The sequence below is a fragment of the Venturia canescens genome, chromosome 10 (assembly GCF_019457755.1).
Source record: "Venturia canescens isolate UGA chromosome 10, ASM1945775v1, whole genome shotgun sequence".
Classification (NCBI taxonomy): Eukaryota; Metazoa; Arthropoda; class Insecta; order Hymenoptera; family Ichneumonidae; genus Venturia; species Venturia canescens.
Genome location: NC_057430.1, coordinates 18590220 through 18615965, shown reverse-complemented (window position 1 = coordinate 18615965; position 25746 = coordinate 18590220). Strand labels below are relative to the sequence as shown.

Sequence of the window (25746 nt, the reverse complement as noted above, 5' to 3'; positions counted from 1 at the left end):
TCGAGACAACCGCGCGTATATAAACTTTATTTAGTGTATTCATTTTTCAGAAATTTTATTTATGCCATATTCAAAGGTGAGAAATTTTCCATAGCAGGTTTCCATTATCCTAATAAAACAATGAAACCAATAATGAAAAAAAAAAAAAAAAAAAAGAGAGATTCATAATCCAGCAGGAACAATGGTCTTGCGAGAGGAAGACATGGATACGGAGCGAATGAAAGGAGACACCTTGGACGCACCGATGAGTGTGTATCGGCAAATCGAGGGATCGCTTCCCCGTAGGCTCCAATTCACCTGGCTTTGATTCTCGATTACCCATGTTGAAATATTCCGCACACCGTATTTTTTATGCCGCAAACTCGTAAACGATCAAATTTCTCTCCCGATAGATCCGGTTCCCAATGAAAATAAAAATAGACACAACACACGAAGGTTCAAACAATCGAACCGAATCTCCGAAAATTCGGATTGGATGCGTCTCGAAATATAGAACCTATTGGAACGTCCGTTTTTAATGTTGAATATACCGTGACTTTTTAAGAATTAATTTGACCAATAATTTCAACTAAATCGATTAATCACGAGCGCTGAAATAATTGAGAAATGTTTCGGAAAATCTGCATATTTTTTTTTTTCCCCTCTTGCCACCGTTGAAAGACATGGCGGAATTGTGAATAAAAGTTTTATTCTCTCAGAGAACTGGTAATTTCTAATTGAGCTATATTCACCGTCGAGGATGTACCGCGGGCAAAGAAATCGCTCAGAACTTGTTCCTATATACAAAATTTTCATATTCGACTATTCTCCGTAGTCGGGCGACTTGTTTTAATTGATCCATGAATTCCAAATGGAAGATAATTGAAAGTCAATACAGCGGCCAATCAAGATTCGTCAATCAATTAGCTTGCTGGAGATTGGGAAAAACGAAAATTGTTGATTCCATCGTATCACCTCTTAATCATTGACGATCAATTGAAAAAAAAAAAATGTTTGCGTTTTATACCGCAAACTATACCTGTGGCGGAGCGCAGCAGTTTGTTACGCCATTTCAAAGGAATATAACTCGAAAAAATTCTCGCCCTTCTTCCTCTTTTCTTTTATTTTCATTCGCTCCAATTACAAACTTTTTCCCGACTAGTTTTTAGTGCTTGCTCGCGACAGAACGCCGGAACTAGCTCCTTTTTTTTTTTTTTTTTTAGTTAATTCTCTCTCCGCGACGCGAATAGGATTATTTTTATTGGTATTAGGTACAAAGCAAAACCGCGCGACATCTCTCTGCCGCATTTTGCTACTCTCATGCAGAATCCCCTTCTTCGCGGAATCAATAGATCGCCCCTTCGAAAATATCATCTGTGGTATCGATATTTATGCACGACATATATTAAAAAGAAAAATACTTAATCGAAGATCTATCCGAATTCGTTGATCAAACAGCCATATTAATTTAAATAACTTGAACGGTGCTCCTCCGATTTTTCTTTTTTTTTCCTGCTCAACTCTTATAGGCTCAGCTCTCATTGGAAACTTCGGTCACGTGAGAAACGAATGCACATTATTTCTTGTGTTTGCCCGTTATAATGAGTTTTAACTCGGCAAAACTGAGACAAAAGCGAAGATCTGAAAAATAATGGGAGTATGCGCGCCCTGAAGCATGCCCTGAACGATTGCGAAAGCGATTGTTCAAATCATGTACGAGTTTTTCGAAATAGGAAAAAACATTGGAAAATTTCAATCGACTTGTTCGGACCAGGAACTCGTTGAGTTCGTACACTCGATCGAACGTTCCATTTATATTCACCGGTACGGCGTCACATATTTTACGAGCCTCAGATTTACAGTACGGCAGCCAAGATGAAATGAGTTAAGAGCGGTCCATCGTGAAAGTAAACAGTGCGCATATCGAGCGAAATGAGGATGCAGCCGTCAAAAGGTCCGAGGCTTTTTGGATAAACGCGAAACGCGCCGTCATCGCGTTTTAACGAATTTTCACTGGTGCATGGTTAAACATTGAATAACATCAAGAAGGGCCCATTCCTTTTCCAATTTTGTACTCGTTTTAATAATATAGGTATATAATACAACTTGAGAATAAATTGCCTGAGAATTTGGAGTATAAAAGCATCTGCATTGTCTACTGATCGATCGTTCAAGTACGCGCGAAAAGCGGCATTAAATATTTCACCGTCGCGCATCCATCCGCGTGTCCTCTAAGTTACATAATATTAGTTAGAAAAAAATAACGCCAAGTACACCGGCCAATTTTTTGTTTGTTTCGTTTTTATAATGTCTTGTCTTTGTATGTGTATGTGTGTGTAATTTTTTGCGTCATTTGTAATTTTTTTTTGTTCGTAATACAACGTGCTTGGCAATTTCTTGAATTTCTGCGTTTTGAAAGTCTTACAAGCATTGATTTCAATGATTTTACAATAAGTTACCACCCAGAGAGTATATATAAATATACTTATCTCTAGTTTTTTGTATATATACCCAGTCGTTGATCTATATTTTTCTCGTGTGCCAATCCACGCGGTTGTCCATGCGATTAAATGATAATGTTATGAGATAATGCTACGGTAAGTGTTATAAAAGCAGAAAAGTGGGATGGGTAGAGAGGGTCGGTGTGTGCTTTTGCATGGCTCTGGCGAGCTCCCAGGTCAAGCAGCTTTGAAGGGGAAGGATCGTTGCACGAACGCTAAGCCATAGACCCGTGTTGGCTCGCGGATCGATCGTCGCTCAACGGGACACAGTTTTCCGGCTTTTCTACGAATATCCGCGAACGCCCGTCAACCAACTAAAACTTGCTATTGGTATAAATATGCGTGGCGGCGGCGGCGGCGGCGGCGGCGGCGGCGGCGGCGGCGGCGGCGGCAGCGGCGGCGGAACGGCTCTACGCAATGGCCAATCGGATAAAATAATGCCGCATTTATTTATTGTATTCCGCGATAGTCTCTATATATATGTGGAATCTCTGCATGCGGAACGAGTGTACATCGCTGTATACCGCGGTTCCAGGCGCATTTCAACATCATATTCGGCCATGCGTCTGTGTATATACGCGAATAAATGCGACAAACATTGAAAATGCTTATCAAAAAGATCTCGAATGAGTTTACTCATTATCACATAAATTTCGTAAAAAAATTGTTTTCAACAAAGTGCGTTAATTTTCACTTGACTCGTTGAAAATCTTTTTTGAGGAATGCGCGCCGGTAGCAATAATAATATTTTTGTCTCAATTGTGATTCGCTTCTGTTGCAAAAGAGATGCAATTGATGAAAAATAATGAAATGTCGTACTATATATATTCGAATTGATTTTTTAATTTCGGATCCCAATAATTTCATCGTTTATCCGATGAAAAAGAAAGAAAACGTTTGCGCACGAATTCGTGAAACCGGTAGGCGGACCATCGACCTTTTTCACTGGTCAAACTTAATATAATCCCTCGGAGTTGGCTCAATTATACCGTTATATTGCTGCATCCATGCGTATTACTCGACCAAGCGGTTATCCATTTTTCTCACGGGATTCCGGCGATTCATGAAAATCAAGGCGTAATTTAAAAAATTGCGGACTATAAAATTCCTTTTTCCTGTGCTCAAAATGCGAAGAAGGGAAAACAATTACTTTTGACGCGCAAAACAGTTTTTGATTTTGTATTAAAGTAAGTGTGAGAGGAAAAGCACGAAAGATGGGAGCAGGATATGAAACCGGAGGAAAAATTTCTACACCGGGACCACATTCGTCCGAGTAATTATGAGCTTCTATATAGAGATATTTTTTCGAGCCTCAATTATATACGCGCGGGGGATAACGCGCGTTTTTCAATGTATCCCCATTGCCGCGTTAACTATAATTTTGTTCATATGCGCGTTCGTAAAATACGATAGGGATATATTTGAGAGTTCACGTTATAGTTATGGAAAAGGAATTACAAGTTCTATTATATCAGCAATAATGAGTTTAATTATTATTCGTGTTAACTAGAACGTATGTATACAGGGATCGTAAATGAGGATTGGCAAGGATCCATCTCGCTCGGTAGCTTTGCACAGTCTATTGCTACCGCGTATATATACCCTCCTGCTCTTTCACTTTCAACGTCAGTCTGTATGCTCTTACCGTAAATGAGGTTTGTCATTTTTTTTTTCAACTCTCTTCATTGGAGGAGATTCCGTTCAGAGATTGAACAAATATTGTCTTTGTTAATTAAGCTTCATTCGGATATTCACCGCCGATAACACGTAAATTCAGAGTTCTGCATATTGGTTATAATCGTAAAATTTATCAATCGTCATCCAAAGTCATATAAATATCGTTCGTAACAAATTTTTGCTGCTACCTCGATCGAATTTACACCGAAATATAGAGAACATGATAAAATCATTCAACTCGCGCTAAAGTTCATCGCATTTTCAACGACGAGGAGGAAGAAAAAAAATCATATCGCGTTGAGCGGATCGCGTTTGCATGCTTTCGAATAAAGCGGAAATTTAACGCGCGGCAGAATTTTTACCCCACTGAACTGAAAAAGTGCATGCGGAAGAACGATGGCTCACGCTCGAACGAATTGACGATTAAAATAATTCTTCTATATATTATATACATATATGTATCCACATGCGGTGTTGCTCTTAATGCTCGATATAATAATATTTTTCAAGGCAGCATCTATCCATTTTTAAATTCAATTTAAATAAAAAGAATTCAATTAAATTGAGCCGTGCATGGAAAAAGGGAAGAACCGTGTATGCGCGCCGCGGAAGGCGAAGAATTGATTAACTTTTCCGGGGCAACACGCGGTGTAAGCGTTTTGAAGAAGGGCGACGACGTAACATCGTGTAATTTTATAAAAACTGAAAGAAAATAATAAGTGAGAATCTTCAACGCAGCGCGGTGAAATAAAAAGAGGGAGCGAAAGAAAGGAAGAAGGGTGCATGCTGGTAGCGAAAATCGAAGCTCGCAACGAGATCCTTCGCGTCTCGGAAGAGAATTTTAAGGCGAACGCGAGAAAGGGTGAAAAAGAAGCGGACGATAATGCGCGCGCGGTGATAAGAATTATGCCGACACAAAGCCACAAATGCGGAGAGAGGAATGAAAATTCGAAAAATAAATTTAGTCCAGTGTGCATGGGAATCTTGGTGTTTCGTTGATTGTTTTATCGACGAATCAAATTTTTCTCGAGCCCGAAGCATTTTTCGGTTCGCCGTAAACATTATATTATAAACATATGTTCGTTTTGTTATCGTTTTGTCACCATTTGAAAGTGCCTGCTGCGTTTATTCATTACTCGGCATACACGTTTAAGCTCCGCTAGCGCGCGCGACGAGTGGCTAATGCAATTTCGCGTGTTGTTCTTCTACAAGAGAGTTTGAAAGCAGACAAGATTGAGAGTAAAGAGCATACACAAACGTTGCAGATCCCCAGAATTCAGATAAATCTCACCGTTGGCCCTGGCTCCGACATTCGTCGTTTTCTCCTTTTTTTCCGACCTGTCATACTTTTTATCCCCGAGCGAGTTTCATATAAGAAAGGCCAATTGATTTTTGACGCGATAAAACCGGTGGCAAAACATGCTATGACAAAAGTTATCGAGTTTTTGCATTACGGCGAGGGAGAGCGAGAGCGGCACATGAGATTTTGGATTCGACGGGTAAACGAGGAGCGAAAAGAAAATACAGGGAATATAAAACGCAATTTTTCGCGTCATAAACGCTCTCGATATGCTTCTCCGTATCGTCCTGTTACACGCGGTAGATATTATAAACTTCCAATGAACTGCGAGGTACCAAAAACAACGTTCTAGACGCGTTTATGAAAAAAAAAAAAAAAAAAAAAAGAAAAAAGTAAATGCACCAAAATGTGATCGTATATCGCGGTGAACGATGTGTCATACGTTACGATCGCGAAGGTAGAGCGTGGATACTGGTTTTCTTTTTATTACGTGGACGTAATTGCTTTTGCCGCTCCGCTGCAACGTTTCATATACGCACGTCCTATGCATCCTGCTTGCTATCATTTGAAAACATTTACGTTCCCCATTACACAGACTTACCAAAAGGTAAAATACGATATTCAACGCCGAAAAGTATATCTTTCAAAAGTTTTCTCGTTCGGACCAGCATCGGTTCGAGGCCGTTTCGGATCATGGCAACTTTTATTTAATTATAAAAATTCTTCGTTACTCTCTTTATCTCAAATTTTACTCAAATTGCGGAAGAAAAACTACCGCCAGAAATACATATATATAAAATGCTACGCGAGCACACCCGCGCGTGAATATATACGATCGACGTGATAAAAATATTTAAGGAAATTTTTCAAAGAGGCTTTATACTATACGTTCGAGCTGAAATTCTGAGCATGTCGATGTTCTCTCGCCATGTATGAATACATAGTTTCGAAACTGCTTGAGAAGGAGTCGTACCTTAATGGCACTATCCATTCATTTGCTATTCCAGCCAGAGCAGAGCCATCGAGCAACGATCAACCAACAATAAACTCGATTTAGATTATATTCACAAAAGAAGAATCGACCCTACTTTATGCGCAGGTATTTTCCTAATTACTGGTTTAACCCGGTCAAACAATGGCGACCTGACGAAATCGTATGAACCCTTTAATAGTTTTGCTGCATGGGAGCTGTACAATTGTTATCCTCGACGACGAGTATAGTGCGGAAGACTTGGATGAATACAATTCCGAACGTATATTAATTGTTTTTTAGTGTCGCGCGACCGAATCATTTCGGTGAATGAGTATACGAGTGAGAAAACGCCTGCTCAGGGGTTTATTGGGGATATTTTCGAGCGAAATGAGACGCCAAAGTTTAACGACCTTCGATCAAACGGGGGATCGATCCGCAAAAACCGTTTACGACGTTCGCTATAATTTATGTACCGAGTTTCCTATAAACGCTTACAAAACGACCGAACGATTCCTATTTATTATTTTATAGAAAAAAAAAAAAAAAACAAAAAAAAACAAAAACAAAAACAAAAACACTCCGAGTTTCATGAAGAACTGAATTCGTGAACCGCTTTTACGAAATAAGAGTATATTGTCTTATTTTCTCCATCACCGTTTACATGCACCCAACTAATTTTCAAAATCCAAATACAACCGCATATAACTACGCCTTATCAAATTACGCGTGACCTGGGCTATAGCTGGTCGTGTCTCGAAAAATCTCTTTGAAAATTTTACAAGATTGAAATTGGCTCTCTAATGAACTAATCAACGCGACGTCAAATAAAGTTTCCTTTGTACGGAATTACGTTGCGAGTGACGCATAGGTTCGTATATCGTGCGGAGAATAAGGAGCCTGGGAAAGAAATGTCTCTTTGAGACGAAGGAGGCCAGGCGGCTGTCGCAGCAGGAACGATACACGGAAATTATTCACACCTCTAAAACTTTCCATTCCTCCGAGTCTCTTAGTTGCTGCATTTCTTTGAGTCCCTTCGCCTCGCGCTCTCTCCAGCTCAACATCTTGCCCTTTTTTATGCCAAACGCGTAGACGAACATTTAACGGGCTAGTTTCTCTCTCGGTTTGTGCTTGCACGGCGGGGTGGATTGCACAACGTATACGAACTTCATAAAAATCTTCCCTTCAGAAGAAAATGTATCGCTTATTCCAAGAAAAAAGTTTGTCTCTCAGTAGGGTAGTTTTTTGGGCTGACGATAAAATATCAATTTATGCAGCATTGATAGAATACGGTGAAGCAGCGTATAAGAAACATTCGGAAATATCAACGGTATATACCCTCGGCTAAGAAAAAGAAAGAAAAAGCCTTTACGAAAAGTACACATAATCGTAGAAAGTCCTGGTTATATAGGCTTTCTTTCGATCCCCGGGTGTTCAGTGTGAAGGAAACCGCACAGCTCCGTTCGCAACCCCGTCACCCTGCTATATAGGGAGTATATATATATATATTCAGGGTGGCGGAAAAGTCACGGATTCTTTCGTATATGAATTACGGAAGCAAGCAGAACCTATACAATTGCTTATACATAATTACATCGCTGATTCGATGAAAATTTCGTTAACGATGTATCGTGTAAAAAATTGAAATCATGACCTTTTCTTGCGTAACTTGGAAAATTCGATGCTTGGCAATGGCTCGAACACGAGAGCGGCAGCACTTTCGAGCCACCCTTGAAAAACCAAGTGCAACGCGAACGTCTCGAACGAGAGGAACGGCCGGAAGAAAATGAGAAAGAAGCGAGAGGAAATGGTTGAAATTCGAGCGACGAGACCGTAGAGTTCAGCTGTCCAAGTTTTACTGTCACATTTATGTGAGGGGAAACGTAGTTTGTCTCGTTGTGGAAATTGATGAACACTATAGTTCCACACTGCCATCGCCGCCACCTTTTACTATGATACGTCTCCCCGAACATTCGGATAATTGCAGCGTTGCCGCACACGCGAGTTTTATCGGGCTTTGCGACTCGCGATTATCGTCGCATTATCGAAAATATAGTTGCATAATTTGACAACGCGTTGCTTTCTTGGAAAAAAAAAGGGAAATTTTTACGAAAAACACGTCAGTCAGTCATTTTATTGTAATCGTTTTCACAGCCGGTTATAGCGGGATGTTTTATTAATTATAATCTCATGATTTTTTCGTGCAATTTTCGTGCAACGCGTTTGCTGAGCTATCAATGATCTCGCATTAAATCCTATATCATTAATATCGTATTTCGCGTGGGCAAAATTTTATTTACGGACATGCCCCCACCCGTCCGTATGAGCCTAGCGTACACTCGCCGTTGGGTCGATTGCTCCCGCGTTGGCTTCGCCACTCGAGTCGTTTGCGCTGTAATTCCTCGTGCATGGTTTCCGTTGGTTCAACATCTGGCAACATCGAATACTTCAATCCAATGTAATTAAAGGCAAGATTAAAACTTTAGAGGCTTCCAAAGTATCCGGCGGCGGCGGCGGCGGCGGCGGCTCTCGCGCAGCGACGCGACGACGTTTGCGAGCAAAGAAATAAAGCCGAGCGAGAATCATATACGATTATATTAATCAAAACGAAACAATGATTTAATCGCGGTGGGCTGCTGTGCTCAGATCGGATCGAGTGGGTTAACAACATCAAGTGTCAAAGCACCGCGAAGCAATCAAATTAGGGCAAAATTATTCGGCGTACGAGTATTCCGGCAATGTATTTTCGCGCATGCATCAAATTGACGGATAAAATGATATAATATCCATTGCGGAGCCAGGGTACATAATATCTTAATATAGAAAGAGAAGACGATATACGCGGCGGAGAAAACGGAGGAAAAGGGGTAACCGCAACAGCAGGACTTTGGCAATGAATTTATCGGTAATAAGCAGTATAGAAAGTGCGATGGGCGCGCAGTGGTGCGCCTGACGCTGCCGGACGATAATATATATATATATACGCGGTAACAAGTTATTATTGGTGGTCCATTATGATAGGCTCGTATGCGGCACCATGCACCTCGAGTTTCGACTTGCTTGTAGTTATACAAGCAATTATATATATATATATACGTATAGGAGGCGCGCGGGAGAGCCAAAATCTGACGATACACATGCTCTTCCCATATATACAGGGCCGAAGAGACGCGCTCTATCGATCGTTTCCTGCTCCCATTCCTCGCTTATAGTCCCGCCATTTCTCTCACTCCCTCTCCATATGCCATCTACAAGTTGTTACAAAGCTCACGGGGCTTCTCGCTTTTCTTTCGTTGTGTAGCTTCGTTTTTTTTTTTTCACCATCTAATTAATATAATTGCGAGCGCGCAACATAGTCGCTCAGAGACGTTGCATAATGACTTTTGAGAGATCCGCGGTAATCTCTCGCGGACTCCCACAGCGCGTTCACCCATCATCATTCCCTTTTGCTGGGAAAGCTGCAACGCTGGCAAATACATGAAATTCAATTATTGGAGATTTTGGAACGACGACGCTTGACCCAACCGATTTTTCTCTTTTTTATTTCATCCATCACAATTAAGGCGATATAATGAGCTTTGAAAGAGAGTACGAATTAAAAGTTTGTACGGGCCGGTAACGCATGCGAAGAAACGACGAGGGGCGTTTCGCTTTGATCGCGCGGTTTTCAATAAGTCCCAGCATATAGGCGGCTCGATTACGCGAATCACGCGCGCGACAATGAAAGAGGAAAAGCATCAGGAAAATTCTTTTTGCTTTTTGCGACAATGCGAAACGCGCGTTATATGAGATTCGTTGCAATAAGTTTTATCGGCGTGTATGCCGTATATATGCGGTATCTTAACGGGAGCTGCTCCGTAAAATCTCATGATTGTCCCTTTGAAGCCTCGACATTCGTTGCGCGTTCTCTCTGCAAGTAGTTCTCTCGTCGATGGAAAACAAGCGAGATACGAGACAAGATATTTGGAGGATCCTGGTGAAGTGGCTCGTCCCGTAGTCTCATAGAGAGACGAGAGGGTTCCTTGCAATGGCACAACTACTTTACGTTCTGAATTCAATATAGGATCTACTCAAAGCATTCCCGATGCTACGTCAGACCGAGTCGAGGAGATATATTAGTGCGCCGTGAATAAGAGAATCGCATATAGAAGACGATAGATCCCGGGCGTTGTTTCGCGCACCTCGTCCAACCGCTATGTGTAACAGTTCAACTATTCGAGAATTAAATTATCGTAAGACGAGTCTTGCCGCAACGATAAGACAAAGGATTCGTATACGAATAGGTAGCCGCGCGTATATGAGGTGGCGCAGCAAGTGATCGTAAGTGGCTTGGAAATGCATAGACGAGCAAACCTTCCTTTCCGCGGTCTCTTTATTAATGTATTAATGTTACTTTTATACCAGGATGGGTGCACGCGCCGAGGGTGGCAATCGGTGAGCTTATGACCAATTCCGCGAAAGCCCCCGAAGGCCTTCGATACGGGGGTTATGCCGGAGACGCTGTGCCGGGATTGCGCGGAACAAAACGAAATTTGAAGAAAGCACGAGTTACGTTGCGTAACGACGAAGCAAATGAAATATCACGAGGACGATGAGACCCGGGCCCCGCGAGAGAGCCCAGCAAGAGGAAAACTGAGACGTTGGAGGGGCGTTCGGAGAGGGTCCGTGCCTCTCGTTATTCCAGACGTTAGCTCGAATTTCATGGAGCGAAAAAAGAGCAAATAATGGAATTGCCGCCGCGGGAGAGTATATATAAAGAGAATTCGAAGGCCGCGGGGGCGACAAAAATATCGAAAGAAACGAGTGGCTTCGAAAAAAAGAAAGTGCCGAATAAACTTTTGTCGTAATAATATAAAAGTTGCCAAGTAAAATCGAGGCGGCGGTTTATGTCACCAGCAGCGCGCAGTTCGTCGCGGAAGCGCTCAGCAGCGGATACGTCTCGTTTTGTTTTTTCACGTTGCCGGTGAAAATTGACAAGTGAAAAACAAGGGGGCGATGGCGAATATCGCGGCGAAAACTTGAGCGCGAGTGAAACGTCCAGGAGGGGGGATGACATTTTTCGATAAATTTGGAATCGAAAACAAGTTAGGTATATATATTATATTTATTAATTTTATGGGCGCGAAATCGATCTTAGTTCGGATTCTTTACCCGAGGCGTTATGTTGAGGCGAAAACAAATGGTAATTAAGCGTAGGAATTTTGCCCGCGGAGAGTCCCTTTTATATGTATAAATGCGCGCGGTGAATTATATAGATCCTCCGGTGCGTTTGCGGAGTTGTAACGGAAGAACACGGGAGAATAATTAAGTCCGGCACATATAGCTCTCGCCTGTACGCGCACATTTGCTATGATGGAGTTTTCTTTCGTACATATTCTTTCGCACCGATATCCGATATTTCGCAACATGAATTTTAGATTTTTAGAAGCATTTAGAAGCAAAAAATAATAACGTCGTCCGATCGAACGAACTTGGATCTTGGATGGATTTCCGTCCCCTCTTCATTCCCCCGCACCATTTTGACATCATTAATTTTATCTTTCCCTATCCCTAAAAATCTTTCGTACCATCGATCGATACTACAATATATATATATATATTGCGGCGTTAATATCGAGTCGCGATCTCGATGCCTCGCCTCAATCAATATTCACCCTTGCGCTCCTCGGACCGAGATTCATTCCCGCGATCGTTGTATGAAAATTGCACCGTAATGAGATCAGAGTATACTCCTTGGAAAATGACTCCGAGAGAATGTATATAAATGCTCGCATACAAGTTGTTTCGTCGATTTTAAGCGCGCGCCAGCCGGGGCAGCCCTCATCGCATCTACCTTTTCGCTCTCTCGCGTGTTTTTCGTAGCTAATTGGCCAGATCATCCCTTATATAACCGCGCGCATATATTGTAGTATAAGAGTTTGCGGAGAAAGGTGTGTGTGCAGCGAGAAGCGAAAAGAGAATTTTAAGCGAGGGATTAATTGCATATCCGCGCTCGGTGCGGATCATTCCAAGCTTCGAGTCCTTTCTCTCTATATAAATAAGTATATATAATCTATAATATACACGGTGCACGCTCCGATTTCCATAGTCTATAGTCGCAATTTTTACCCCTCGTCCGCCGCGGATTTACGTACGTCGTCGTTCAAAAGTATACTTACGGTTAAACTATTTCGAATATTATTTACCCCTAATGGAAAAGCAAGTAAAGCAAGGCCGCCGCCGCCGCCGCCGCCGCCGCTCCTCTCCGACAATGACCTTTTGTTTACGAGTCCCGCGTTTGTTTATAATTGCGCGCAAGCCCAAACGATCATCGTTGAATCAAGGCGTAACGCACGCAGGTGCATTATAATTGCGAATTGCGAATTGCGAGAAGCACGCTATTATTTCAATTCCCCTATACCGACACCGCGACCAATTGAGTCGCCGCGCTTACATGCACTCTTCATTCCGTTATTTATAGAGTTTTTTTAAAAAACTCTACACGAAAATGTTTTTATACTTTTGATATTGATATCAATATAATGTTGGTTGGATGTAACTTTTGTGATATCCTGTATATATGCATACCAACTCTCGAATCTATGTATCTGGAAAGGAGGAGGTGCAGCAGATTTATCGAGCTTTCCATCGCGCAACTCGAACATTGGACCTATGTATTTCGGAAGCAGCTCCCCCCTCTCTCTATCGTCCTCAGCTGTCCTCAGGACGCATGCGCCCCTCGAGCTGTCTTTATATTTTTTTAATACTTTTTGCTTGCTGAAAAAGGCTGGTGTTAGCGCGCGCGGTTCGAAATGAGATAAACAATCGCGATTACAAGATGCAACAAAATGCGAATCCACAGGTCCGTCATATAAACGCAAAACTGAATTTATGTCGAGGGCTCGGAACGATTCGATGCCGCAATGAAATATATGGTACAATAACACACCAGGATATATAAATAGACATTCAAAGGTGATAAAGCCTGAAAGTGATATTGAGGAAAAAAGTGAAGAAACGAAGGTGTATGTGTTGCGCGGATGCGGCCTGCGCGGAGTTGAATAATAATAAGGTTCGCATATATAAAACGAAACAAGTCTATCGCCCCACCGCGGATTTTCATTTTACAATTGCGTATATACTCCTTCTTTCATCTTATATTCTCACACTTATATTTGGCTCTGTCGTACGACCGTAGACTCATCTATATATATTATTTAGACACCCGCGGCTAAAAGAAATTTTCGTATACGCGCTTTCATAGAAACATTCGAAATGCAAAAAAAGCTAGGCCACGCGCATCTCGTCTCAGTGCACGCGATAACGATAAACTTTATTTAGTGCTACATATATATGCGAATCACATATATTAAAACTTTGTATTCACTGTGAGCATTAATATACTTTTATTTCTTGCGAATGGCGTCTTCACTTTTTGGGAAATATGCACCGTATATATACGATGAGAAATTTGACCGTCACGAGAACTGCATCATCGCGTCGATGTTATGCCGGAGGTTCTTGTATACAGAGAATCGGTCATTCGATGACATCTAAAATACAACCGCGAAAACTAATATATTATTTCGTTTCACTGCACACGTATATAGATAATATAAATCGTCTCGAGAGTGGAACCTCGCATTTGTCCGATCAACGCGAGAAAAGCAGAGCCCGAGTCGATAATTATATTATTGCTCAAATATGAGCGAGTTGCCGAACATGTTTTCAATCTCGGTCTCCTCTTTTTAATCCCTCTGGTAACAACCAAGTACATTTTATATGGATGACACTAACACGGTTCATCTCCCGAGAGACAAAAGATAAAACCATTCGCCATATCATCTTAATATTTTTATCTAGTCGGAGATACTATACACCCTATACACCCCGATGATGAGCGAGTGGTGGCGCCGCTGTACGGTAGTTTGCGCAAGTCATCGTGTCAATATGGCCGAATGGCCGTGGATTTTTGAGGAGACAGTAAGCGGAGGGACGCGGACCGCGACAGTTCGTCTTTCTGTAACGCTCCCTCGTATTTCTCGTGTGTGTGTTGCACACTCTTATTCCAGTGTCTCGATGTTTTTATTATATAATGATATATACCTCTTCGTATTTGTTCGGTATAGTTGATTTTGTTTCGTATCTGTGTTTCGAATGAAACTGAATATTTTCAAAAGAAATATATTTAAATAAAAACAAGAGGGAAGCAAAATCACGATGGATTCCACGCGAAACATGTGCCATATTAACGAACAAGAGGCAGAAGATAAGAAAATTGGTATGTACATGCTTAAACAAAGCATCGATATTATATACAGAGGAAAACGAGCTCGAACGTCTTTTTTTTTTTTTTTTTTTTTTTTTTTTTTATTCCATATCTCACGATCCTCGCGCCAACGCGCTATATAACCCACGAAAAATGTTAACTCCGGGAGGGAAAAAGCACGAGGCTCTCGAACCGATTGATTTTTTTTTTGTTGCCCCGTTCATTTTTCTATAATGTTTCGATAATATGTTTTGCATGCGATCGATACACGAAACGAAATATATCGTTCTATGCCTTGAAAAAAGCGTTACGCCCGCACATTCTTTCCTCGTCTTTTCATCCGAAAATATTCGATAACTTTGGGACATCGTGGGGTCGCAGAAGCATTCCTCGAGAGGGGCTGGAAATGCGTCGCGTCGAAAAAAAAAAAAAAAACGCTGTATACAAACCCTTAGTGGCGTCGAAAGACTTTTCAGAGCATGTTGCGACGCGGTTGAAATTTTATGAGAAACTCGCTCGTCCTTTCCGTTTACAGACGGATCTTGAATTTCTCTTCGATATGATTGTATTATTATTTTTCATCATGATTCCAATAGTTTTGTCTTATTTCCTTCGTGTGTTTGCAGAATTTCAAAAAATGTGTGAATTACCCAAACAATTATTTTTCAAACGATTCTTCGATCGTTTTCGTTTTTGTTATCATTTCCTGGTTCGCTCGAACAAGAATTACCTTCTTAACTCTCATGCACGTTTCTCTCGCGATTCATCAGACTTGCAATGTTATTCTACGAAATTTCGCCATAATCGTTGCAATCCGAGAATCGCGGAGAGAACGAGCGAACGACGAAACCGTGTGCGGCCAATAGGATCGAACGACTTAATTTCGATTTGAGTTTACAATTAGAGTACGAAATAATTTTCTTGGGTTTCCGTGCTCTCGATATTGATTCGTGTTTAGCTCAAAAATTATGATGTGACCCATTTGATAAAGGTTATTTTGTATATTTTGTGACAAATAAACACATTTGGTTCTAATTATTGGTTTTGTCGTCTCATTTTAAAAACGAATAAAAATCCGCAACAAAGAAATTGCACGAAGCGAGATGACACGTGTGCGCTTGAAAATAATGCATGCTTGTACATAAATTCAGGGACAAAAATAATAACGGGTCGTCGATGTGACGAAATTATTCGTGTATCACACGATCCTATTTTATCTTTCGCGTTCTTCTCTCGTTATCGTTCATCGCCCCGCTTGCCAAACTCATTTACCAAAGTGCTCGTGTGCTGGATCATAAATGAGATTTTCTCTACGAAAACGATCGTCCGCATTCGCGGACTACACATCCAGTTACTTGCATTCATTCCCGTCATTTTATATCCAACAACTATTAGCTCGCACTCTATTATCCTTTATTCCGAGTGAACTTCACTTTCATCTTTATTCGCGAATAAATTTCCTTAATTTGCTCCATTTTTTTTTCCCGTTTGGCAACAAAACTCCTGTTATTTTATACCATTTTACCGTATAAAAATTCTTTAAAATATTCGTTATTCTTCTTGGACCAAGGGGGTTCTTTGAATCGTTTTTTTTTTTTCTCCTAAAATCCATTAAACAGCGCGTTCCTGAATGAATAAAAACTCAATTTTTACACGACGCTGAAGTTTCCAACGTTCGAGTCCAACGAGAAATGAATGAAAAAAACGTTTGAAATTCACCAATTTTTTATTTCACGAATCGTTGGCGCAGCTTGAAAAACAACGAATCGCAAATTTGGCAGGGAACAAAATAGGAGAATTACTGGAATTATTGAAGAGTTTTTTTCGATCATTTCGTTGGACTCCAACGTTGGAAACTTCAGCATCATATTTTTACCACCTTGAGGTGTACAATTTATTCATATTTCTTATGTTTAAATCCTCGATATTCCCCTTAATTTTTATGTTTCCTTGAAACAGTTAATTCATCCTAGGTTTCGACAAAACGTTCCTCGAGTATGCCTGTTTTCAAGCACCTTTTCTTCATTTCCCTAAACTATTCTCAAACAATTATTCCAACCAATTGTTATACGTCATTAAGATCGATTTTTCGATATAATCCTCTTTGCGATAATCAGAGCGGGAGTTACTTATTCTCTTTTATTCTCTTTATGATTTTCGTCTCGAATTTATGTTCAAACTGTCTTTCCTTTCCGCTGAATTTTTTCAATAAAAAAAAAATATTTTTTGAATATTTTCGGATCAATAACCGTTGGATATTATTATTCCCCATTCGGTTGACGAATACTCGTACGTAACGGTCGCGCATTTTGTTTTTACATCGATACAAAAAAGATTTTTGTATCGACTTTTATTTTTTAATGAATTCGAAACGGAAAAAAATGTTATTTTTTTCAACGAGGGGAGATTATTGAATTTTGTCATTCCGAGGTGTATTTTGGAGAAATTTTTAAGAGTAAATATAATTGCTTCCAATTGAGCTTCCCAACACATTTGATAACTCATTTAATAGCGGGGCTCTTGGAGAAAGGATTAACCTCTTTGTTCGGTATATTTCGATAATGAAGAAGGTGGTGTTGGATTCGAGCATCAGTTGGCGCAAATGGTGCATTTGAAATTTCATTCGTAATTATGCTTCCTGGAATGACCTCGAGATTTTTAAAAAGTCGTCTGGTGGTTTCTTGTAATGGTGAAATTTCATCGGCTATGGGAGCGCTCTCTTTGTGACGCGAGTATGCGCTTGAAAACCGTCTGAGACGAGCCTTTGAGGTTCTTTTTCTCGAGGAACAAAGAACCTCATCGTACAGGGAATACTTTTGAATAGAAAAAATAATGTATTCACTATATATGTATATAGCGAACATTTTGTTCCGTTACAAACATAGGCCCAGGGATTTAGGCCTTGAGATATGCTAGTACATAAGTGTGTATATATATATATATATATATATAACGAGTTCGCTGAAGCCAGACATTTTGGAAATTTCGACCTTCCGAGAGGCCCAAAAATCTCTAAACACCTGCCCCGGTGTGCGTACCTTCGAAACTGTGCGCGACAGATGTCGACGCACCTCCGAGTTTCTTTCAAACGAAAACGGAATTTTCCCGGCACACAGAAAAACTCTTTTCCTCCTCCTTCTTATAATATTTAAACGCTGATCATGAAAATCATAATTATACTTTATTTTGCAATAATCGTCCACTCTTCTCCGTGAAAATTTCCACGAGGCGAACGTTAATAACATTTAAACCATCATTCTCATCGGCTTTCAGATAATAGACGATTAACGCACGAGCCTGGACCGGAAGACGAGATGGATGAAAACGGGCCAAAGACGCTCATAATGGAGATATATCCGTGGATATTACAATTCAAGAGAATGTGCCGAAACTCTCTCGCTCAGCGAAGCATCTCGTCGTTAAAAAGCCTCATGACATTTTTCCTTCGGTAATTAAAACACAAGTTTTATTCGATTTTTTAATATAAAACAAACAAGAATCTTCGTCGGTTAACGCATTTTTCATAATCTTGATGTACAAAGTAAGAAAATAAATGCCTAGCGTTTTGCAGGAATAACAAAAAAAAAAAAATGCGTCCCGCGTAACAACCAGTAATGGTGACCACTGAGTACTGGTTTTTTAGATTTGTTTTATTCCTTCTTGTCGTTGTAACGGATTTTTTTTTGCATTCTTTCTTCGTACCCTACGTTAAAAATGCTTTTTCCAGCATGCAACAAGAATAATCATTTATTGTACGTCCACATAGCCAGCACATGTGCAAAGATAAATGACGACCTGGTCTCATGCTCAGTGCACTCCTTCATCATCATTTTCATGTATATTTATAGGTAATAGGTATATATTTCATGTCCGAGGATATAGATGTGTGCGCGCGCGCGCGTGTACATTTAATCCGTTTAGGAAAATTTGACGGAACACAGCCAAGCTCATATTCGACTTTATTTCATCAATATTCATCTTTCATCCGCACGTTTGTGTTTCTGTTTTTTTTCTATTTCACTTTTTTTACCACCATTTTTGAATGTTTTTTCTTGTAAAAACAAAAACTTGATCCGATTTTTCACATTCTTGTGGCGCAATGATTTCAGAAATGCTCGGCCAAGCGTCCCGGAATGCCACACGAAACCACTCAGGGCGGAAAAATTAAAAGATTCCATTGGCGAAACTTTGCTATTTTTTTTGTATTATTATCGTGACGTCGGTGAATTAAAAGATAGGGATTGTTACTTGATCGGCATGTCCGATCTTCTGGCTCTCTACATCGATATGGAGCTCAAGGCATCGAAAAAGGGAAAAGAACATTACAGTAAAATATCGGCCAGACTCTCGTCATGTCTTCATGTTTATCTAGGTATGTTGACTCGTTCGTTCGTTCGTTCACTCTTCTTACTTTTATTTATGCGCTTTTCAATGTCGGATGTAATTTAAAAATTCCTACGAAACAAGTCAGAGAATTTACGGAATTCTCATATGTAATGCGAAAAGGATCGATCCCAAAAATAAAAAAGTCAGTTTTTTGGAGCCTCCGTTTGTTTTGTATTTCAGAACATTCGACCGAATATCTGTTGGAAACACTTCTAAAAGTTCATTTCATGAACCACAACTATCAGGAAATATTGGATCCCGTTATGACGTAAGTAATCCGTGAATATATACAACTTGATTGAAACAATTTTGAATACGAATCAAGTAAAATTATCCGCGTTATCCACGACGAGATAACGAAGCTCGATTTTTTTTTCTTTCTTTTTTTATAGAAAGGTATTCAAGACTATAGATGAGCACCCTGACTCGAGCATAATGTACGTGCGCTACTTTCTCGCCTATCGATTATGGAAAAAATTGAACAAGGACGTGGCGGTTAGGAATCAGATAAATATAATAGCTCTGACCTCTCTTGGTGTCGCACCCAGCGACTTTCCAACCTTCATTCTCGAATCCGTACTACCGCAAGTGCCAAAAAACCAAAAAATATCTACGAAATTACTGCTCCTTCAAAAATTTGAAATAGAAAAGGCTTGCGAAATGTTTTTGAACTTTTGCAACGAACAAAGAGGACATAAATCCAACGACGAGACGCGCTTGGCTGGAGCAATCGTTTCTATGGTAAGGTTTTTCATTGGTTTTTTTTTAATTTCAACAAAAATCATTCAAATTTCGTTATTGTCGTGAATTTTTAAATGTTCAAATTTTAACTAAAACTTGACCCGGGACTGTGTTTAGGCCCTGTAGAAATATGATACATTTCAAGCACACGGGTCTGTGGCGTTTACCGTAGGTCACGAATCTATATAGTAGATTATATCTCGAGAACAATTGTCTCGAAAGAGATTTGAAAAAAATGGAAAAAAAAAGGTGTTTGTTACTAACGATGGAATTATATTTTCATGAAATCAGCCTGAAGAGAATAACGATCGGCGGGATTTGATAACGAGTAACAATAATTTTTCGAACGTAACGAATAACGTAGATTCGTCAGTAGCGAAAACGTCAATAAAACAATCGTGTCTAAAAAATTCATTGAACAAATCGTCCGTTAGGAAATCGTCGATTAGCACTAGCGTGTCTTGTTTGGGTAAAAGTAAAAAAATCAACGACATAGTATTCATAGATCTAACGAGTGACGTCGTAACAGAAAAAGTAATAAGAAAAAAAAAGAGTCGGAGGAAATTGACGTGGTTGGAGAAAACGAAAAGCCGAATCAGCTCGAAGATCGCCATGAAGAAAAATTCGTCTACCGAAGATTCGTTGCGACTTCAGGAAGAAGAAAGCGGTTTGGGTATCGAATCGTTGAATATTTCGGAGCCAACTTCACTCAAGATTGACCATGTCGGGGAGGAGGAAAATGAGGCAGAAGAAAGAAGAAACGTCAATGAAGATGCATTCCAAGTAAGGTCGGTCGAAAACACGGATGATAACGCGTGCACGATGACGAACAGCCTCGTTAATAAAATCACTCCGAGTCTCGAGTGGAGTAAACTCGAGAGCGGGAAGAACGAGAAGAACGATCGTATAAAAGTGGACAACGTTGGAAAAGAAAAAGGAGACATTTTGGAGGTTTCATCGAGTCCCGTCCAAGTTTCATCCAGCCAAGTGGAAATGCCGAGCCTCGATATCGAGGCTCCTCCACGTCCCACGGATCAATATTCCCGAGGCATTAAGCTTGATGACACGGTCGAATTGGCATCGTGCAACGATGAAAAGACGAGGGATATTCACCGGCCGAATAGGAAGGTATGTACGAGCGAGCAACAAGCCTCGAAAGATAAAACACTCGTGGAAAGGAACGTGCCACCGCCGCCACCGCCGCCACCGCCGCCACCGCCGCTGCCGTCCCAACCGGCCGTAAAGCAGGAGCGGCACCAGCAGCGTCTCGATGCTTCCACCGATGAAATAATTGATGAGGCTGTGGTCTCGAGCGGGATGGAAGTTCAAGTGGCTGAATACACCTCGGAAATATCCCTCGTCTGTAGCGAGCCGGCCGAAAGCGAAATGAAAAAAATACGGGAAACGGAGTTTCATGATAACATCGATGGTTTGTCACTATTGGCGAGTGTCTCCCAGAGAATTTCACACTTGGCGACGACTCCGAGTCCTATAAATCGACCGGAAGTTATAAAAGTCAAAAATTACGCTTCACTGGCTAACGTTAACGTAAGGACGAACGAAGAGCCCGAATCGTCGAGCGAGACAATGACATTTTTCAACAACCCCGAACGTCCGATTACTGAAAAAAACATCGACATTTATCCGGAAAGCGCGATGGACAAAGTAGCTTATCAAGTGGAAATAACATCGACCGAAGAAACCGGCTTGTATCCGAGCTTCGATCAATCCAACGGTGGGCTCGTGGCGTTTTCGAATATTGAGGAAACTCGTTGCAATTCTCATTCTCAAGCGATCGTCGACAGTACGAATCTCGTGGAAAAAGACGACACGAACGTTATTCTCAACGGTGAAACGGTCGTTCTCTTTCAAAAGTCGCCAAATTCAAATCTTTATATAATAAACAAAGCGGTTGAAAATCGTGATCACGCTAATGACGAAGCGGCGAATCTGCTTCACAGAGAAATTAACGATCGCGTCAATGATACAACGGGTTTTTCTTACGAGATTTACGACAGCATTTATCGCAGCCAAGTTGCCAGCTACGACATTAAACAATACAACAGAGAGAACAAGTCCAGACAGGAAACTCGTAGGAACAAAATAAAGCCCGAGGTTGAAAATAAAATTTGCGATTCTCTCGAAGTGACGAAAACCATTGAAAAGCTTGACTCGATCGATGATAAAACTAGGATCAAGAGAAAATTGAGTAGTTCTTCGAATATTTCACGAAGAAGAAGAAGAAGAAGAATAAAAGAGGAATTCAACGAATGTACGAGCAGCAACATTTCGAGCCGTATAAAAACCAATTACGGAATGCAGTCGGACTGTTCTTCCGAGCATCCCGAGCAAAAACACTCGATTCACATTCCCGTTGGACACTCGACACCCATTTATACGAAATATTCATCGGCCACTGAATTATATCTTCCTTGTCACAAAAATTGCAGCTCGATCGCTTGTGGCCTCTCTGTTAATTCTCCAACGCCTATGCGACGCGCGCATTCTGCCAATAACACAAGCCCAACTCCTCGATGCAGCTGCTTGAACTGTGCCTACGACATAATGACTCGTTGCACCGAATGCATAATTCCAAACGGCGACGCGAGGACAACCGGTATCGAGCCTAATTCGTATTACGTCCCCTTGCATTCTGGCAAAAATTCCAACGTTCCGGAATGTAACGGAACTTCAGTCGTAAACCGTGATACCCTTGCAAAGATGTACGACGATCAATTGGTCTGTAATTTCGAGCAAAATTTATTGAACGATGATAAACCATTGGAGAATTCGATATACGAATCTAAGGATAATTATCATCGCGCTGAACTGGATAACAAACTTCCGCTTAAGAAACGATTCAAGGCCATCATGGCGATGTCCTTCGTCGAGGATGAGCCACTGATAAAACTTGAAAAATTACAGAGTTACCCCGGTACGCCTATGCTCTCGATCGCAGCGCTACAAGCCTCCTCCCAGAATCCGATCAAAAGTTCTGATTTCGTCGGATCCAATAAAAATTCCCTCGGCGATGAACTCTCGGTGAAACTTGACAACCCGCTCGATCGTCCGAACTCTCTATCCGGAGAAATGGTACGCAAAGACCATCCAAAAGAAATGATTTTCGTGACGCCGCCCTCGCCGCCGCCTATCCCGGGATCGATACAGACCACCACCTCCTCCCAACGATCCAGTGCCAAACGAAAACGATCGCAGAATCCCGCGGACATGAACGAACCCGATGGTACAGACTACGTGAAAACGATGAAAAGCCCCCCCGCGGACTCTTACAAACGTTCTCCAACCAAATCACTATCCAGGATTACCGATAAATCCGATAGAGAAACAGAAACGGTTATGTCCAAGAAAAAAAAATCAACCAGGCAAACTCGAAGCTCCAAAAGGAACGTTCCAAAGGTTAATTATATTTATACCGATGGCGATTCTGACTGGAATCCGTCCGGTGCCGGTGTTACTGAAAATTCTCTCAACAAACGGAAACGCAAAAGAACAAGTCGATGATCGTTGTTGTTAAACTACCCGAGCAATGCTTCTCTTTTTACTTATTTTTCCATCGTTTTATTAATCCGCCGGAACAGCAACAATTCAGGGGTGATTTTTATGAACGTTTTCGGGCACACATCGTACAAGAAAGAAATTTAACATGTACGTTCGCTCGTTTGAGAAAATTGCGGAAACGAGGAGAATGATTTTTCAGAGCAAGCATTAACGGGAACACTCGCACCTGACCGTTCGCAAGGCTGTGCTATTTTACAAGATATTCAACAAAAACAATTGTACATAATATTCAATGTAAATACTAAGTAATTTTAACATACGAGACTTTTCAACGATTAAGAATCATCGCAAATTTCTTGTCGGAATTCCCATTTTTTATTTTCGCCAATAGTGAAACAAATTCATCCAACATTTCAATGAACGATGTCTCTGCTGTGTCGATAAAAAGAAGTACTCCCGGAATATTGTCGCATTCCCGACGACTACGCACGTCCGTTTCTCTGTTTCTAGAGAATGAAAAACCTGACCGCTCATATATATTTCTCGAATAACAAAATTCTCAAGATCAAATTTTTAAACGAGATTATCTATATAGACAAAAGTTTGAGAGAGAGAGCAAGAAAATCAAGCTTCGGACAAGAAAAATGTACAAAATATCGGTCTTGGATGATCATTGTTAACTCTAAATAATACAAAATTATGATTATTCAATAGAAACAGTAAAAATGCGCGAAACGTAATATTATAAAATGCAAAGCAGTCAAAATGTCTTTACCGGTATGATAAAAATATGAGCTATTTCGATACCATGTGTTGTTCGATACGCTGTGAACTCATTACGTAGCTCTGGTCACAAGGTGAGTCGTTATTGACAAAATTTTCAAAATATTTATATTCATCGATATTGCATTATAAAATAAAATTCTGAATAAGAAGAAGATGTGAGAAAAGCTGACGTAAACATATTTGATCAAACGAATGAGCTAATTTGCCTGCCATCAGAAAATCGATGAGAAAAACATGAAAAATCAACCAGTACGGTGATAATACAATAGACCATTGCGAAAAGACGAAACAAAGTTCATAAAAAAAAAAAAAGAAGAACCCGTGAAAAGCTCATTAATTTTAACGTGATGATTACAGTTTTCGGGAAAATGTCTAATTTCATCGGCCGCAGGATGAGGTTGTTGAATCTACTAGCGCAGCTGTTGAAAAGCCTGATTGACTACCTGAAATCCAAAGGAGGAATTGAAAACCGAAGCACGGAATCATAATATCGACGATTCATCATCGCCACAGGTAAATTTAACTTTTTAATAGTCTTCATCGTTATTTCCAATTTAACTATTTTATGGAGAATCGTTAAATTGTTAACTTATAAACGTTCTCGTAGTTTTCGTGCAAAGCTCATAATTCATTGTTTCTACACAGAAATGTGCACACAGATCGGACATAGCATCAACCGGAAGAGCGTTACCCAAAAGTGACGGAATTACAGAATATATTATTTGCAAAAGACCGTTGACACGTTCATAAAAACATCGAGTCGGCACCGTTCACGTGAATTATGAGGAAAACTGCACCGATCGAAGAAACCAGAAGTAACAACGCCAAAATACAAGCCCGATCTTCGCTACTGACCCTTCTAAAAATCAAAACAAAAAACCGAGATGGTGAGAAAGATATTTGAGAAAAAAAATATATATATATATAAACAAAACAGAACAAAGCGCAGGTAGAGTGCCTAGTCAATGGTTCACCGAATACGTAACAATGCCCTTAATTAATTCACCATAGAACGAGTGAATGTGCAAACTGAGAGAGAGAGAGAGAGAGAGAGAGAGAGAGAGAGAGAGAGCACGCGTTAATAAGTGGTTTAACCTGTGTTCTAGTTAACATTAATGCAAGAATAATGAGGCAGAAAAAAAAACAAGGCAAATTTCGTCCTGTCGCTTTTAAGAAACATTAAACTGTTTTTAATTTATACATTTCCAAAGAAGATTTCAAAAACACTCTTGGCTCACGGAAAGTAATGATCAATAATTAATAGTTTGATATTATTGCTCGTGGATCGAAAAAAATGTAGTATGTTTCAAGGCTGTTAAAACGACTACGTCTCTTTATCTCGAAAAGAAAATACGGTTGTATTTTTTGGAAAGTTAGTCAATTGACCAAATTTTCGAACGCTCCTCAGTCTCGTTGCTAGTCTACAAATTGTTGATAGTCTATAGTCGAAGCATCCCTCGTGCGCGATATATGAGTTTGATTGAATACACGAATAATCGTGGCTTTTGTGATTTTTTTTCTTTTTGTACCTATCGTTGTTGTCTTTTGATTCACAACCGATGATCCATTAAAGCAAACTATAAGACTGAAGAAGAATTCCGTTTGAATGATATTAATTTAGCCGATAAAATAGGGTTTT

The 25746-nt window shown here is 40.4% G+C and overlaps 1 protein-coding gene and 1 long non-coding RNA gene across 2 annotated transcripts; one reads left to right on the top strand and one right to left on the bottom strand.

Annotated features, from left to right (window-relative positions):
- Window positions 1–13712: 13712 nt before the first annotated feature.
- Window positions 13713–14271, bottom strand: LOC122416999 (uncharacterized). The gene is made up of 2 exons (XR_006262206.1): window positions 14045–14271; window positions 13713–13959 (listed from the first exon to the last, which is right to left on the bottom strand). It is a non-coding gene; the product is annotated as an uncharacterized lncRNA (long non-coding RNA).
- A 135-nt stretch (window positions 14272–14406) lies between these two features.
- LOC122417086 (uncharacterized) lies at window positions 14407–24461 on the top strand. The gene is made up of 6 exons (XM_043430345.1): window positions 14407–14687; window positions 17949–18123; window positions 18785–19047; window positions 19242–19329; window positions 19454–19802; window positions 20094–24461. Exons 1-6 carry the CDS (start codon window positions 14627–14629, stop codon window positions 23322–23324), a joined length of 4167 nt encoding a protein of 1388 aa, XP_043286280.1. The 5' UTR covers window positions 14407–14626; the 3' UTR covers window positions 23325–24461.
- The last annotated feature ends 1285 nt before the right edge of the window (window positions 24462–25746 follow it).

Coding starts and splice junctions, on each gene's coding strand:
- LOC122417086 (XM_043430345.1), top strand. CDS start 14,627: ATGGATTCCACGCGAAACATGTGCCATATTAACGAACAAGAGGCAGAA. Junction 19,330..19,453: donor ATATTGGATCCCGTTATGAC/GTAAGTAATCCG, acceptor CTTTTTTTATAG/AAAGGTATTCAAGACTATAG. Junction 19,803..20,093: donor CTGGAGCAATCGTTTCTATG/GTAAGGTTTTTC, acceptor TCATGAAATCAG/CCTGAAGAGAATAACGATCG.